The sequence below is a fragment of the Amblyomma americanum genome, chromosome 2 (genome assembly GCF_052857255.1).
Source record: "Amblyomma americanum isolate KBUSLIRL-KWMA chromosome 2, ASM5285725v1, whole genome shotgun sequence".
Lineage (NCBI taxonomy): Eukaryota > Metazoa > Arthropoda > Arachnida > Ixodida > Ixodidae > Amblyomma > Amblyomma americanum.
Window position 1 is genome coordinate 15,455,729 of NC_135498.1, and position 15,528 is coordinate 15,471,256.

At 41.4% G+C, this 15,528-nt stretch overlaps 2 protein-coding genes across 3 annotated transcripts in view; one reads left to right on the plus strand and one right to left on the minus strand.

Moving 5' to 3' along the window:
- The window catches only part of melt (ventricular zone expressed PH domain-containing protein melted), a 39,047-nt gene extending 31,818 nt beyond the window's left edge, over positions 1-7,229 (plus strand). Inside the window, exon 17 of one of the 2 annotated variants that reach the window (XM_077653260.1) lies at positions 335-7,229. In XM_077653260.1, the coding sequence (XP_077509386.1) occupies positions 335-550 (216 nt within the window). In that variant the 3' untranslated portion in view covers positions 551-7,229. The remainder of the gene's footprint in view (positions 1-334) is intronic. The other variant, XM_077653261.1, reaches the window with a different exon arrangement.
- LOC144120645 (uncharacterized) lies at positions 6,137-12,514 on the minus strand. The gene is made up of 3 exons (XM_077653262.1): positions 12,311-12,514; positions 12,005-12,145; positions 6,137-7,402 (listed from the first exon to the last, which is right to left on the minus strand). Exons 1-3 carry the CDS (start codon positions 12,470-12,472, stop codon positions 7,220-7,222), a joined length of 486 nt encoding a protein of 161 aa, XP_077509388.1. The 5' UTR covers positions 12,473-12,514; the 3' UTR covers positions 6,137-7,219.
- Positions 12,515-15,528: the final 3,014 nt, after the last annotated feature.

Below are 15,528 nucleotides of genomic sequence, written 5' to 3' on the forward strand. Positions count from 1 at the left end.
CATAGTAGCTGTGTTGCACGAGACTCCATGAGCCCCATCAATGAGACCACTGCTCTCGATGCCACTGCAATCCATTGAATGTTCCCAGAGAAGTGTATTTTGGAGCCACCTGGTGAAACGCCAGTAAAATCAAATCAGCAAATACAGTACACTAAAAGCTTGTTAATTCAACCCCCGTTAATTTGAAAGTCCAAATCATTCGAAATGCTGGCTCGGTCCCAGCCAATGTCCTTGTTAGTCTGGCGTCAGACGATTGCTAATTCAGACGCTGTGCTAATTCTTACACGATTTGTTCACTTTGTTCTCTCGGTGACCATTTCTTGTTGTGTCCCAGAAGGATGACAAGGAGGTGCAGCCCATTGAAGTGAGCCAGATCCGAAGTGTCCGCCCCATCGGCAGCCGTGGCCGTAACATTCCCAAGGCCTTTGAGATATTCACTTCAGATAAGACCTTCGTGCTGAAGGCCAAGGACAGCAAGAACACCGAACAGTGGGTCCAGTGCCTCTCAATCGCCTTGGCCCGATCACATGCCAAAGAGGTTGTCCACTGACCCGAGCAGCCATGGAGGATGCATTGCATCTCCTTATTAAGAGATGCTTGAAACTAGGTGTAGAGGTGGAGAAGAGAGCGACGTGAAAAGCGAGTGTTCTGTCAAAAGTGGTGCTGGCTTTCCACCTTTTCGGACCCATGCTGTGTTTAGGAGGTGGGCAGCTTAACCTGGGGAACATCTTTTGGGCACAAAGCGTTCTGCAGGCTAATTGCATGTACAACTGAGTGCCACGGGCTGCTCATCTTGTGATGTTGATAACTCATCGTAGAAGAAGCCACTTTGCAGGGCACTCGAAAATTCTCAGTTCTAGCTTTGAGATCACACACTGCTTCGAACAGGTCCCGCTTTTGGGGGTGCACAACTATAAAGCAGTGGCCATACATAGTGGTGTGGCTGAAATGTGGTAACGGTCACAGTGTGTAAGTAACCTATGGAGACTCCAGGTGGGATAATTTATACCCACTTAAATGGCAAACGGACCATGTGCAACTTACTTGAATTGGGAGTGGGAAAAAGACGTTTATTGCATAGCATTCTGTTGTACTAGCCATGTTGCTGCAATCAACCAACTGTAAATTTGTTGCCTGGCAGTGCTCGGCACTTGGCTTTCTGCCTTTTGCATGTTCCAAGATGAATCTGAGGTTGTATTTCGTTGGCATGTTCGATCTGTGTCATTGTGGTAAGACAACTGTGTTGTTTCTAATGGCGAGAATGGCGTCACTAGGTTTTGCATGGGGGCCCTAGATGTGGTGCTGTTTTTGTGCAGTGATATAAAAGGTATCTATTCCATGGTGTGGGGCTAATAAAGCCTGCAAATGTTGTAAGAGCATGTGTACTGGGACTGCAGCTAGCCAAAATAGACGTTGCTTGTGCTCTGTGTCCAAAAACTTGTGTGTCTCTTTTTTCCGTCCAGCTTTTATTAAGTACCATCAAAGGAATAGAAGCATGTGGGTGTAAATAATGTTTTAAAAATCTACATTGTTCTTTTGTGCCTGCAAAGGGGAAAAACGCCAGTTAAGCGTGTCTTGGACAAAATACTAAATTCATGTTTTTAAGACCGGAACAGAACTCGAGAATAGTCAGCTTGTGCTGCATTTTAGCTCATAGCTTTTTAAATTTTTGTTCTTTATTTCTCTGTTAGAGGCAGTTCACTGTACCATATATCAGCTTAGTCAAAGGTAGCTAAAACTGTTTCAACTCTGTGCCTTTGCACTGCCCCTTTGTTTTTAACTTTTTCATAGCCTTCCTTCATAAGTGTATATATTTCTTGACTGATTTAATTGTGAGGTATGCATGGAGCATGCAAAGGTGTACATCAACAGCTGCAAAACTCTGTGACATGACATGCAACTATTCAAAACTCATTACTAAACACTGCCGACATTAGCCCAGTTTGGCTCTGTTTCTTTTTGTATCTTTATGGCTGTCAGTAGCAGCGTTGCTTGCTAGTTCAGGTGACCAACAGTTGCACCAGTCAGAGCTGCATACAGCCAGTGCATGATTGCTCATTAATTTGCCAAGTTCCACTCTTAAACTGACATGCTCCTGTTGTTTGATTTTTGATGGCTTATCATAGGATGGCTTTTGGGTGCACGTATATTTCTGTTTTGTTTTTTACCCATAAGGCCTGGTTGACTGCTTGCTGCTGTCCAGAATTCAAATTTTCCTGCATGTCACGTAAGCTTGCAAATGTATGTTAGATATTGGGCATGTAGTGGTGATCGCAATTCTCTTCCCTCTTCACTTTTTTGTGTGAATCTCTGAAGAGGTCGTCGATTTATTTTAAATGCTCAGTGATGATGCCGGATCTTATGGTGTATTGCAGCAAGGTAGTGCACTTTTGGTTGGTGATTCCTAACACATTCCCAGATGGGTTTTCTTAGAATGTGCATTTGTTACAACTAGTCTCTGTATGTGTGTAGGCTGCTATGGTGGCGACTGCCAACAACTGCGAGTGAAATTCAAAGTGAAGTCGTATTGTCATTTTCACTCATCTCTTTAAGAACTTTATGTTAGCATTTCAACGACGAGAGCAAGTTCAAAGAGTTATGCACTGTCCAAGACCATGCCCAGTCAGGGCCAGAATGATGCATTGAAGCAAAATTAATAATCGTGTTTTACTTTGTTCATTACATGATAGTGCAGATATTTTCATTACGTCTGTCTTATCCTCATTGTGTACTCAAGCATGTCAGAAAGAAAACGTCCATGTCAAGTACTGTGTTAATCAATGAGGCATTGGAAAGAGATTCCTTAATCAGCCATCTCTGTAACATCAACAAAGTCTTGCAGAAAAACTGCTGTTTGCCATCATAAATGTGCTTTTAGTGTTTTTATTTTTAGTTTAAAGCTCGCCATTGCTGCTTGCTTGCCAAAACTGCTCTAGGTCTGTAGCAATGTAATGAGCACTATTTACCTAGAACGTGTTTCGTGTTACGTTTTTATATTGCCAGCTTCATCATCAGCAGGTTTAAAATCTGCATGTTTCTTTAACCTTTTCAAGCATTGACCATTTATGCTTGACTTGCATGTAATCACACGTTAGAAGCGGTAGGAGGTACGCAGGTTTTATCTGGTTTCGGGGGGTCTGTTGTAAAAGCAGCTTGCATGCCACTCACGTGAGAGTCTGTAGATGTTCATCATCTCTGAATAACACAGTGTCTCTGCCTGGCATGTCACGTGCAGAAAACAAAAAACTTTTATGCAGCACCGGTATACTTTGTATGGCAAGATACACACTGCATGTGTAATTTTTTGGAGCACTGTCTGAGTCAAAGATGGGGAAAAAAATTTTCTTGTCAGGCATTAGAATTGGAAAATCAGATTTGTAGTTGCTGATCAAGCCAAGATGAAGACTGACATCTCAGAACTCGAACTGTTTCCTTAATTACATTGAAATAGACAGGACAAGTGAGCGAAATTTAAATTCATTGTCCTCTTCATTGTGATCGAGGAACCAGTTCGGATTCTTAAATGTTGTTCATCTTGACTTGGTCAGCAACTGTAAATCTTATTTTTTCCTCTTGGAGCACTGTACATCACCCAAGTTTTATGTGTGTTCATTGCCTAAAAGTACCAGAGAACATGCACTTTTGCCTTTTTTACTGCACAGGAATTTTTTTATCATATTCATATATCTGTGTGTATACTGTGTCATATGTTGTGCATAACATTAGTGACATCATGGAAACAAACCTACCTCGTTGCCATTACTTTCAAAGTGAACGCTCAGAAGTGCCTTTTCATGTTGATCAGTTTGTAAACTTGCAGCCCATGTCACCCCGAGGGCATGCCTCACAGAATTCTGTGCCTTGATAAGAGGTAAAACCTCACCTTGGTGTGAATCATATCCCAGCTGTGCCTGCAAACAAAAATCTGTGCATTTAGCACTTGTTCTAGTGGTTGCTACTGGTGTTTCTAGTATAAATTGCTGCTGGTTCTGTCGGAGAACATGCAACATCAATTTCCGGAGGAAAAATTCTGACTGAGCTCATAAATGCAACAAAATGCGGGGTTCATTTGAAGGTGCATAGAGCACGGAGCCATAGCCCTAGATGAATGTTTGTCTTGCCACCTTTGTAACAGTGAATACACCATAAAATGTTCAGCATGAACAACCTGCAACTGGAACAGCACTTTATCTCATAACACATAATTTTAGAGAATGCTTTTGCTGAGAAGTTGCTTGCTGTTTGTGCAAAAAGTTTCTCGGCCTGAAATGTGACCCAAATGAGCCTTTTAAATAAAATTATTTGCCGAGATTCACATAGAGAGGGAAATAAATTGTTTAGGCGGAAGTGCATAGTGGTTGCTATTTATTGTTTATTCTGTGCTTTGCTTGTGTATGGTTGTTTTTTTGCCTCAATGCTTCTAGTATTAGCTGCTATGTGTTATCATCTTTTGACTCCTGTCACTAAAAATTACAAATGAATAGTATGTTATGAAACAGCCCAGTGCCTTAGCCTGCAGTTAGGAGCTGCACAAGTGAAGAAATGTGGATTGAGGCCTATCTTGAACTAGCATGGTTTACACGGTATTCATTGTACCACGCAGTTTCAGAGTTCTTTACTGTTGTAATAATCTTTCCAGGGTTGAACCATTCTCATCAGCAAGCTTCACTTAGAAACAAGTGACCATTGCTCTTGATCAGAAAACATCTTTCTGAAAGCATACTGGGGTGTCCTGACTGACATCCACTAAGATCTAAACAAAAAAGTGAAGTGCTGCAACAGAATGCAACCATGTGAATGCTCTAGGACATTACGTATAGTAGATGCTGGTATTTTTTTCATTGTGCCGGCATTAATTAGTGTTGAGCAGCATTTCAGTTGTTGCCTTTAGTGCTTAAGTGTCTGTCAGAAGTTGTAAAACATTGCAAGAAACGAACAGTCGAGGTGCTTCCAACTTCTCTTTTACGTGGTCTTTTTGTTTTGGCTGAAAAAAAAAAAGAGAAAGTCCTAGAAATAAAAGCTCTACTATGTGATAGTGCATGCTGCATAATGCGCACAAGCACTGTGTGATGTAAGCATCAGCAGCTGCATGCTTGCTGTCGATATGTAATACCAGCATGAACTTACTGTCCTGTACAGCACAGCAGAAGCACAGCAGGCCTTGTTTCATTAGGTCATGGCTGCAAGCTGGGAAACATTTCACGGGGTTTCTTTTTTTTTTTTGCCAGAAAAAGGGGTGGGGGGGGACATATCAAATAAAAAAATGCAAGCGAAATGAATTTTCGAGGGCCAGGAGTTGACGAGGCTCCCTTCCCATCTCTTATTCATTTTGTTTTGTGCAGTCAAGAGTCCCATCTTCCTGCCTTTTCTCTATTGCAAATCAAAAACATGAACCGGACGCTTTCACAACACTCAAGCAATTTCTTAACACCTGATACCTGGTGGTAACACTAAAAAGGTTGTATAGTTATCCACTACAGAGGTCAAGTGGCTATGGGGTTCAGTTGCCGAGTGCAAGCTCATTGGTTCAATCCTGGCTGCAGTGGCTGCATTTTGATGGAAGCAAAATTCCCATTTACCGAGATTTCAGTGCACGTGGCCTTTGCATGTGAATGTGGTCTTCCAGGGTGTTTTTGAACATGCACATGGTATGCCTCGCAGCACATTGTTGCTTTCACTTAAAACCCTATTAAGCGGAGACGCAGTCTGGAAATGGTAAAAAAAGAATGCAAAAATTTTGTTTTTTTTAAATGGCATATTCAGGTTCAATATACTGTAAAGTACCTACCTAATAAGTTTCAAGGTCTAATTTGACCTTGAGATACTAAGAAATAAATATACTAGATGCCTCTGGAGTGTCAAAATAGCAATTTTGAAGTAATGCAACAGAACTTCGTGCCCGTCACTTCCCGCAACCGCATCTCCGATGGCCACCATCTTGGTCTTGTTTGAAAGCTGGTGCTCTTCCCTTCATCCTGGTATTGCTCATATTATGAAGTTCTCTCAATGTCCACATGCCGCCATTTTTTGAGGTCTCTACAACAACCTCCAAATGGCTGGCGTGTTGCACTTCAAATGCGATTTTTCCACTTCATGTTTTTTGCCAACACGATTAGCCTTATCGAAGTTTTTGTTATGTTTTTACGGTGCAAATCCAATTAACCATATGCCGTTAGTTCAGAAATAACTAAACTATGCAATTTTTTATGGCTGTGTCAAACACATCAAATTTTGTGAACAGTAATGTCACCTAATTATATTTCATAATTATGGTGCTTCGTCGTAACATTTTTATATGATGTACATCAAAAACAATATGAATAGCGTAGCCCCGCATGGCAGATCTTTGGCTACAGATCCATTTCAGTCAGAAACAAAAAAATATTGGAGGGAAAGTGTCTTGATGTCTTATAAGAAATTGCCTATTTATGCTTATTTTTTTCATATGAGAACTAATTGAGGTATACTGAAAGTATACTCTTAACCGGTATTGCATAAGGGAGATTGCAAAAATCTTGGGCGCCACTGCTGTGGGTTTTTTATTTTCGTCATCGTGAAGCATACTTTCTTAGGACACCAATTTGACTTGGGGTATATGCATTAGCTGTGTATAATGTACACCAGTTGTTAAAGCAATTAGGTTATGTGTATACAAGTCCAGTCCAAATGTGTGATGCTACGTGCATTGAAGTGCTCGTGGACTTCAAGAAGAATTTATTCTTTTGGAGGAACCAGCACCAGTGCTAAACCGTTATATAGGCACTTCATTAGCTGTCCTCAGTATCTTGATGTGTGCTTGTGTTTTTTCATATTTGCCCATAAACAACAGTGTTGCCTGTGAGAGTTGTGTATAACATTATTTATTAGGGGAGGCCGCTCTATGTACAAAGTGGTGCCTTAATACTGTCAGACAATTTTTTTTTTAATTTTATCCATGCTGTCTTCCACATTGTTTTAGGTGCAGGAACTTTTTGCCTTTATAAGAAAGATTTAAGGCCTGTTGAGATTTTTTCAGGGTGTTTGCTTTGAGGATCTATGTTTGAATATATATATACATACATATTTTATTGCACAAGTGCTTTTCAAGTGCTGTGTTAGTGGTATTGGCAGGTGCTACTTGCCTGAATGTTTGCAAATGCATATCTGTCAGCCAAAAAAAATGCTGCCTGCCACAGCTCAGCAAAGTGCCTTTGAAATGGCTGGTTCTAATAAATATTATTTAGGGATCACTGGGCTTGTCTGACGTGTTGAATCTATTTGAAGAACAGAATGTGCGACAGCTGGGCGCATTCTCCAGGGTAAATGTTGGCTTGGGAAAAGCCATTTTAGCCTTTGGGAGCTCTCGGTCTTCGGTTGCAGACTGTGACAGGGTCTGTGACAGTTTTTCAATGCTGGACAGTTCCTGCATGGCAGAAGAAAGCGTACATCACATGTCTATGAGCGTACATCTAATAGGATGTACAAGCAGCAAGCGTATCACTATATTAAAAGCATCCCTGTGAAACAGACTCAAGGGGACGATGTTCATTATCAGTGCTACTGGAAATTTTTGGCATCAGTTTGGTCATTTAATTCTTGCTGTGAAACAGAATACCTATAGGCGATCATAGCAATCTTCCATTTTACCAGTATGTGCTTACGGTAAATGCAGGCATGAATGAAGACGTGGCAAATGACAGTTCTATTATAATTTTACATGCCAAATAAGGCAGTCTCGAAAATGGACTTCATTTAGTAGAACTGAATCTAAAAGCATGCTCACACACATCGCTCTTTTCCTTGCTTTGTGGAAAGCTCCATTTCTTCCCATAGGTGCACTTCCCAGGTCAGCTACAACCCACTACAACCTGATTTCTTGGCTGCATAATGGTACATTGCCAGGTGTCTTGCCTGGAATTTGCTTACTTTTTACATTATGGTGGGAGTGTCACATTTTAAAATAAGATTGATTCCACAATAAACTACATATTGCAGCTGGTGCAGGTCCTGAATGTTTCTCTGAAGGCTTTCGGTCGGTCGTGTACAGTGGTGAACACACTTGTCTAGAGTGTTTGAGTAATGCTCTGCATGCAAAACAATGCGAAATTTTAATGCAGGCACTGAGTTTCAGACAATACTTGCGCTTGAACACAGCCGGAAATATGTACAAACTGCAGACACAAGCACCTAGCAGAACAGCCGCGTTAAGGTTTCACTTGAATTACTTTGCAGCACTCTGCTCGAATACAATAAAACAAATGTGCTCTTGTCTGCACAGACGTGAGCAGGTTTGTCTACGGGGCTGCAGAATAGTGTGCCGTGGAACAAACAAAGTGAAATATTAGCAGAGCAGCTCTGCTAAGAACACTTTGCTAGTGCTTGTGGCTTGTGTATAACAATGCAGCTGCATTTGAGCACCAGCATTGCCGGTGAAGCCCAGTACCTGCGGTAACCCGTTAAGGCTCTTTGTACACAACTGCATACGAAGTGAACTCGCAGCATTTTGTGGTTGTGTGTCGCATCCGGGACTGATTTCATTGTTTTAGGTGATTTTACCATCCTTTAACGCATTAAATGTGCCACCAAATAACTTGGTAGCACCTCGTTTACCATTTTCATGCATACAGATTTTGCCATCAGTAATATATATATTTCTGAATTTCAAGCTTTTTTTTTAATGCAATTGCACTGGGACGGCCATGAAGGAGGAAACTGTCCAGCAGCGGCGATGTCTGTGTGAAGCCTCCACCTGTTTCCTGTCAACCGTCCCCCTCTCCTCCTGCCCCTCTCCCACTCCCCTTAACCATTTGTAGGGGAGGGAGGGACGAAGAATGACTCAGCAAAAATGAAAATGACGAGGAAGAAAAACAGCAGGCCTACGTGCAAAGTATACAGCCTCCCGAAGAACTATCTGTGCAAAAATGAAGCTTGCACAAGCTATTCTTTCTCACATTGCTCAGAAAGGGCACCCCAAGTCTCGCAAGCCCCACCGGTGGCTGTGTCTGAAATGGCCACCTACCAGTGCAGTGGTGCATGGATTAACTGCTGTGCTGGTAGGGGTATGAGGACTCGCCGCGGTCTATGAATGCGACACATTTTGCGCAGTTAAGTAGTCAGACTTGGAATAGATTGGGCAGTGAAAGACAATTAACTCAGAATTGGAACAGAATCAGAACTGGAATATATGGGTGAGCAAAAGAAGCATGCTGTCGCATTTCCCCCACTTGCATCCAACTGATTGCCCTTAAATTTTTTATTGGTCATTTCTGTCAAAATGATGGAGGAAATAAGGCAAAAACTGTACAAACAGCTTACTCCCCCAAGGGCAAACAGCAGTAACGGAGCACACTGACCAGGAGCAACAATTAAGTAAGAAGCAACAATTAGTAGTTTTCAAATATACATCATTCAAGCATGTGTAAAAAAACATGAAGATTCAAAAAATCATTTTAGCCAAAAAGGAACAAATACATTGGTGACGACTTTGTATGCAAGGAAGATAACAGGAACACGATGAGGAGCATGAGCTGCACAGAATTTTGCATTGGGCAGCAAAAATGTACAGCCTTTGGCAAAATGCGACACTTAAGCTCCACCTTAAGGGTATGACGCAACAGCATTAATCGGTTAATGCCCATATATGCCGAATCGGTAATTCTCAACTTTACATTCATACATCCCCGGGAGTCCTCGCACCACTCCAGGCACAGTAGTGCAGCGGTTAAGCGTGCACCACTGCTCGACTGCTGCACGATGGCAGGCGATGCCACCAGTGGGGCTTGTGTGACCCAGGTTGCTCTTCCTGAGCAACCTCTTGCAATTTAAGTGCCACCTGCCATGGTGGTCAGTATGCTCACAACCCGGTGGGCAGGTTGTGATGATGCCTCAAGGTCACGTGACATAGGTAGCCCATCTAGGTTCCTTCACTGGGGATTTGTCGCTCACAATGCCGCTGGCGCCAGATTTTCTACAGGATGGGAGCCTTAACCCTGTTACATGAAAAGTACCCAGGCTGAATGGTTTGCATCTGAGTCACATAGCGGAGCACTTATGCCACCCTGCAAGCTATAAATGTCTGTAAGGCAAGTAGAACCCATGTCCCCACCTTCCAAGACTTTTTGATCTTTGGGGAAGCCATAACAACTCCACTATGCAAATGAGAAGCAAATCATGCAGCGTGGTTACATTAGGCAAACACGGTACATAAGATGACAAGCCCATCACTTTATAAAAGATGACGTGTAAAGTGAATATGACGCAGAAGCTTCCACGAGTGCCGAGATGTTCATTTCATAAAATCTGGCATTTTGGTGTTAGAATTTTTAATTATTGATGTCTTTTGTAAGAAATTATGCACATGCCTGAAAAAATTACCTATTTGTTTTGTTTTTTTTGCTGGAAAGTAGTAGTAGTAGTAAGTGATTATTTATTTAAAAATAACAAAAGGAAGGCAAAAGATGTTTGCTCACCCCGGCATCTGCCATCACTAATCGGTGGCACCTGAGCTGGGGTGGCGGAAATTTCAATTCAATTCAATTTCAATTCAATGTTTATTTTTCCAGAAAGTACCTGGAGGGTCTCCTTGGCTAAAAGCTGCTCATGCAGCTTGACTAAGGCCAAGAAGACCGTTACATAGCAGTATCAGTAAAAACACATTATAATTAAAACAGACATTTACCTCTAATTTGCAACAGTAATTACAAGTTTTGTACAAAATTTGGAGCACTGAAATTATACCAGGTAAATAACACAAGTCAGACATCAAACAAAGTACACAAAAAACACATTTCAAGAAACGTGGCAAAAAAAAAAAAAAACATTGTACAATTGATTTGCATGAAAAAAAAAAGCACAAGAACATAACAGAAAAAAAAAGGTGTAACAAAACACAGTATACCAAAACAAAGTATTACTAGGGGAGAGCAATTACAAAAAACAAGACCTCAAACCTCTTCTATTCAAACCTAAAGTGTGAGTATTTTTGTTTAGTATAAGTGGGAGGTTATGTGGTAACACTTGATACTTATAAAAAGTTCGGAACCGTGGGATTTCCCACAAATCTTTATTTCTTGTGGGTACGTTAGCGTCACGGCGCTGCAGTGATGCTAATGACATTAGTTGGTTTATTGTAGTAAGGGAGGAAAAGTAAAATGTTTTCAATAGTCGGAATTCATAAATATCCTCAATACGAAGTATTTCAAATGACCTGAAGGTACTTGTTGTAGTGGCCATTGGTTCCATATTGGCAATATGACGAATTATTCGCTTTTGTATTACTAGAAGCCTGTTTAAATTTCTTGTAGTTGTTGTGCCCCATACTAAAGTACAATAATTTAGATGAGAGTTAAATAATGCTTGATATATCTGAAGTTTCGCTTTCAAAGGAAGTATACTGCGGCAGTGTGCTAGAGCTCCTGTAACTGAAGACAGTTTTTTACATAGATAATTGATATGAGTATCCCAGCCTAAGCTAGAAGAGAAGTATACTCCAAGAATCTTGTGGTGGTCAACAACTTCTATTTCTAGAGTTTCGAACATAATTGTAAGGTTCGTTTTAACTTCTTTATTCCTGGCGCGAAAAATCATTGCTTTTGTTTTGACAGCATTTATCTTGAGTAGGTTTGCTTTGGACCAAACAGACAGTTTTTCAAGTACTTCGTTACATTTCAGTATTAAATTATCTATGTTTGTTCCAGAAATAAGTAGAGTGCTGTCGTCAGCATAGATGATAAAATCTGTTGAATGATCTATGTCTACAATGTCATTTATATAGGCGTTGGATAGCAGGCAGTTTGAAGAAGTAAAACGAAAGAGGTGAGGGGATATTAGGAAAGAGATAGGGGTGAGGGCATATATACACTATTTACAAATTATAATACAATTGTTCAGGCTGCGCGCGGGCGCCAACGAACATTGAAACAACCGCGACACACGCGCACAGCACTTGCGCTGGAAAACTAGCGAATTAGCTTTTTTGAAAATAACGCGCGCGGCTTCTGAAGGGGTTAAAAAATCGCGTTCTCACCTGTTCCGTATCGTTGATGCGTACCCGTATTCCTGGGCCACTCCTGCGAAGGTCTTCGGAAATTTTCTGCTCGTCACAGTGTAAAGGCGTTAAGTCTTCATAAAACTTCTCCTGAGGCGATATGTTGACAGCTTTGGCGACCTGAAAGAAGCAGGCTTTTTCTTCTCTCCCAATGCCTAAATGCTTTCCATTTGTTTGAACCGCGGGTTAACTCGTACTTCTGCGTTGCATGATACCTTTTTTCGTAAGCTATGCAACGGTCGGTTCTAGAGCGAAAGGGCGTTCAGGCCATGTCCAAGTACTCACCCGTTGGTTGAACAATGCTAATTCATAAGCACTGAGATTCTTGCGTACAGCTCTTTCGCGAACACCAGCCCCACCAGGTTGCGGTCTTTGTACACGAGGTTTTAATGTTGCTGTCGTGATTTTCCTCGTGTAGTTTGTCGAGGATTCTGAAGATTTGTTCATCCCGCTGTACTACGGTTGGCTAACTTCGTGTGGATCGAAACACTACCATCACAAGTCAACTTGAAAAGGCCTGCGTGTTATTTCGACGGCTGGCGTTATTCTGACGTCATTAAGCGCGTATTAATGGAATCGAATTTGGTTTTTTGAGGGAAGGAAATGGCACATAAACTGCCTCACAGATCTCGGTGGACACCCGAACCGCGCGCCGTAAGGAAGGGATAAAGGAGGGAGTGAAAGAAGAAAAGAAAGGAGGTCTCCGAGACAATTTCAACCACATCGCACAGCACACGAGCGCCTTTTGCGTTTCGGTGGTCGCCGAGGTCGGGTTCGAACCCGGGTACTCCGGCTCAATAGTCAAGCGCCCTAACCAATGAGCCACCGCGGTGGGTACAAAAAATCGGCATGAGACCGCGAAATTTTGTTTTTCCCCGAAATTTTAAAGCGAAAGCCTTTCTTGGCTCATGAGTGGCGTTATATAGCGCCTAGAATAATGTTGTCCTCAAAAGTGTCGCCACGAACTGTCAATCATAAGTTGTATCAAGGTGTATTGTTGGGCAAGTTGGTGAGACACTCTGTAGGAAAAACATCGCAAAAAAAACCCTTGCCTTGACGTTGTTTTTTTTTTCTTTTCCACGCCTGCGCATCAGTCATTTTTTGTGTATTTATTTCGCTCTCGCACTAAATACACTCTGTTGTTAGCGCTTGAGTCTGTCTGTCTTTCTTAGTCCTGTGTTTTTTGAGCTGTTATTCCTACAGAATAAGTTGTATGGTAATTAAAATAAAATGTAGTTTATTAAGCAACAGTGCAGGTCTCCGGAATAATTTTCGACCACCTGGGGATTTTTGACGTGCATTGACATCATACAGCACACGGGCACCTTTTGCGTTTTGCACTGTGGTACCTCTTCCTTCCTTTCTTCTTTCCCTCCCTCCTTTACCCCTTCCTCACGGCGTGCGGTTCGGGTGTCCACCGAAATATGCGAGGAAGTTACTGCGCCATTTCCTTTCTTAAAAAAAAAACAAACTAAACAATCTTCAACAGTTGATAAGCAATGTATATGTAATGATAGCAGTGATAACTAGTAAATAGATAGTAAAAATAGTTACCTAGACAGCTACTGATAGTGACAGTGCTAGAGATAGTGATGTTGATAGCGATTATGATGATGATAGTAATGAAGACGATTGCAATAGAAAAATAAAATAAAAATAGGGAGAAAAGTTGAAAAAGTGAAGAAAAAAACACAACGAAAAAGGGATACAAATGATGCCCAGCAAATAAAAATGTCTCATCCTAGCTACTTGAGCAGGGTTCGATCGCTGGTATGGTTGCTACACGCCATAACGCTGGCACCGCATGGGTGTAGAAGCTTTACATTAAGAGGCTTGGCATGCACTCTAATAAAATACGACTCTCGCTGCCCAAAAGCATTGGCTACGCTGAAATTATTCGGCACTGCAGTGACTCGCGCTATGCTACTAAATCAGAGTACAATATTTCTAGGACAGCTGGTTTATATACACACAGATGCAATGCTAAACGCGCGCTATGCTAAAGCTGCTTGTTATGAGGTGTCGCCAATGCTGTAGACGACTTGGATGTATAATTAAATCAGGAAACTACAACATCCAAACTTGGTATTGAGCGTGTGTGTGGGGATTATTTAAGAGAGTTACCTAGCTTGACGCTTCTGGTTTGCAAGAAGCAACCACAGCAATATGGTCATTACTATACTGAGGTGACCAGTACATGAGCTTATTTGCCAGTGAATTCTGAATGCATGACAAACATACATTGCCCTTGCATTATTTTTAAAGAGCTTTAGGCTGCAGGAATTAGCAACCAGCATCACGCGTGGTGTGGCAGAGCCGTGTAACCTCGGATATAACGCACCAGGTATGCCACCTCGGATATAAAGAATGTCCATGTGTTAACTTCGGATATAACGAACCTAAGTGTACCACCTCGGATATAACTAGGGGATGGACTTTTCATTCCTTATTTTTTGAAAATTCAGAGGTCTTTCTTCACTGTTTATTTCAGAATGCAAGTTTAGGCTTTTATCAATGAAAATAATTTTCGATGAATGAATTACTGACATTTTTCAGTCATTTAATGTGGAAATCCTGCAAGGTAAAAGTCGCCTACAGTCTAAGTCAGTGTTGTCTGCACAGAGTGTTTACCAGTAATTATAACGTGCAAATGGTAGTACTTGAAGCTGTCCTTGTAGAACGAATTTCTATTGTCGTTAAAAAAGTAACACAAGTGAAATGAGATAACCAGCAGAAAAAACAGAAATGGAAGCTTACTTCTAAGAACTAGGTTGACTAGTTATCGTTAAGTTTTCACGCTGGGTAGAGCTAGAGGGCAGGACATCATGTGGCCTGCATGTTGACTGGTATGGAACTGCCACTCAGTCATCGTGGTAGCCAGAACATACTTTTTCGCGACTCCATGCACAGTTTCATGTTAGTGTCCTACATGCAGTTCATAAACCTACTTAACCAACTAACTGCTTTAATTGGGAGGTGATAATGAACAAACAGCGCTTAGCTAGCAGGTGGTGCTACCTGACCTGCACAGGTGTGTGAGAAAGCGGAGCAACGCATCAAGTCACACAACTGCGCTGCTCATGCAACAGAAACACTCTCGCGTCACGCCCGACTTTCCTACTTAATTTTCAACTTAGCCCGAATGCAACTCGTACTAAACCACCAGCTACACCTTGCATACCAAGAATACTATTTTTTTCAGTTCAAACTGAATTTTAAAAATTGAATTCACCATACATTTATTGTTTTTTTTAGGTTAAACTAAAAAGTTTAACCTCTAGGTATAACAAACTTAAGCATGTCAACCTTGGATATAACAAACGTTTGGCTGCTAACGCATTTAAAAGATTCACCGAGGATAGCCCGACAATTTTTTCATTATTTTTTTGTTTTTGTTTATTTCTTAATCTGCCACAAGACACACAAGGCCTCCCTTCAACTAAGTCGAATTATTTCAGTGGTCGAGGTGTAGCACACCCGGCTCAAGAGCCAAGGGTTCAAGT

What these genes read in the sequence shown, in the direction of transcription:
- LOC144120645 (XM_077653262.1), bottom strand. Translation starts at nt 12,472, where the DNA reads ATGAACAAATCTTCAGAATCCTCGACAAACTACACGAGGAAAATCACG. An exon ending in TAGCATTGTTCAACCAACGG is followed by an intron (nt 12,146 to 12,310) that starts GTGAGTACTTGG and finishes TGCTTCTTTCAG; the next exon opens with GTCGCCAAAGCTGTCAACAT. An exon ending in GCATCAACGATACGGAACAG is followed by an intron (nt 7,403 to 12,004) that starts GTGAGAACGCGA and finishes TCTGCCATGCAG; the next exon opens with GAACTGTCCAGCATTGAAAA.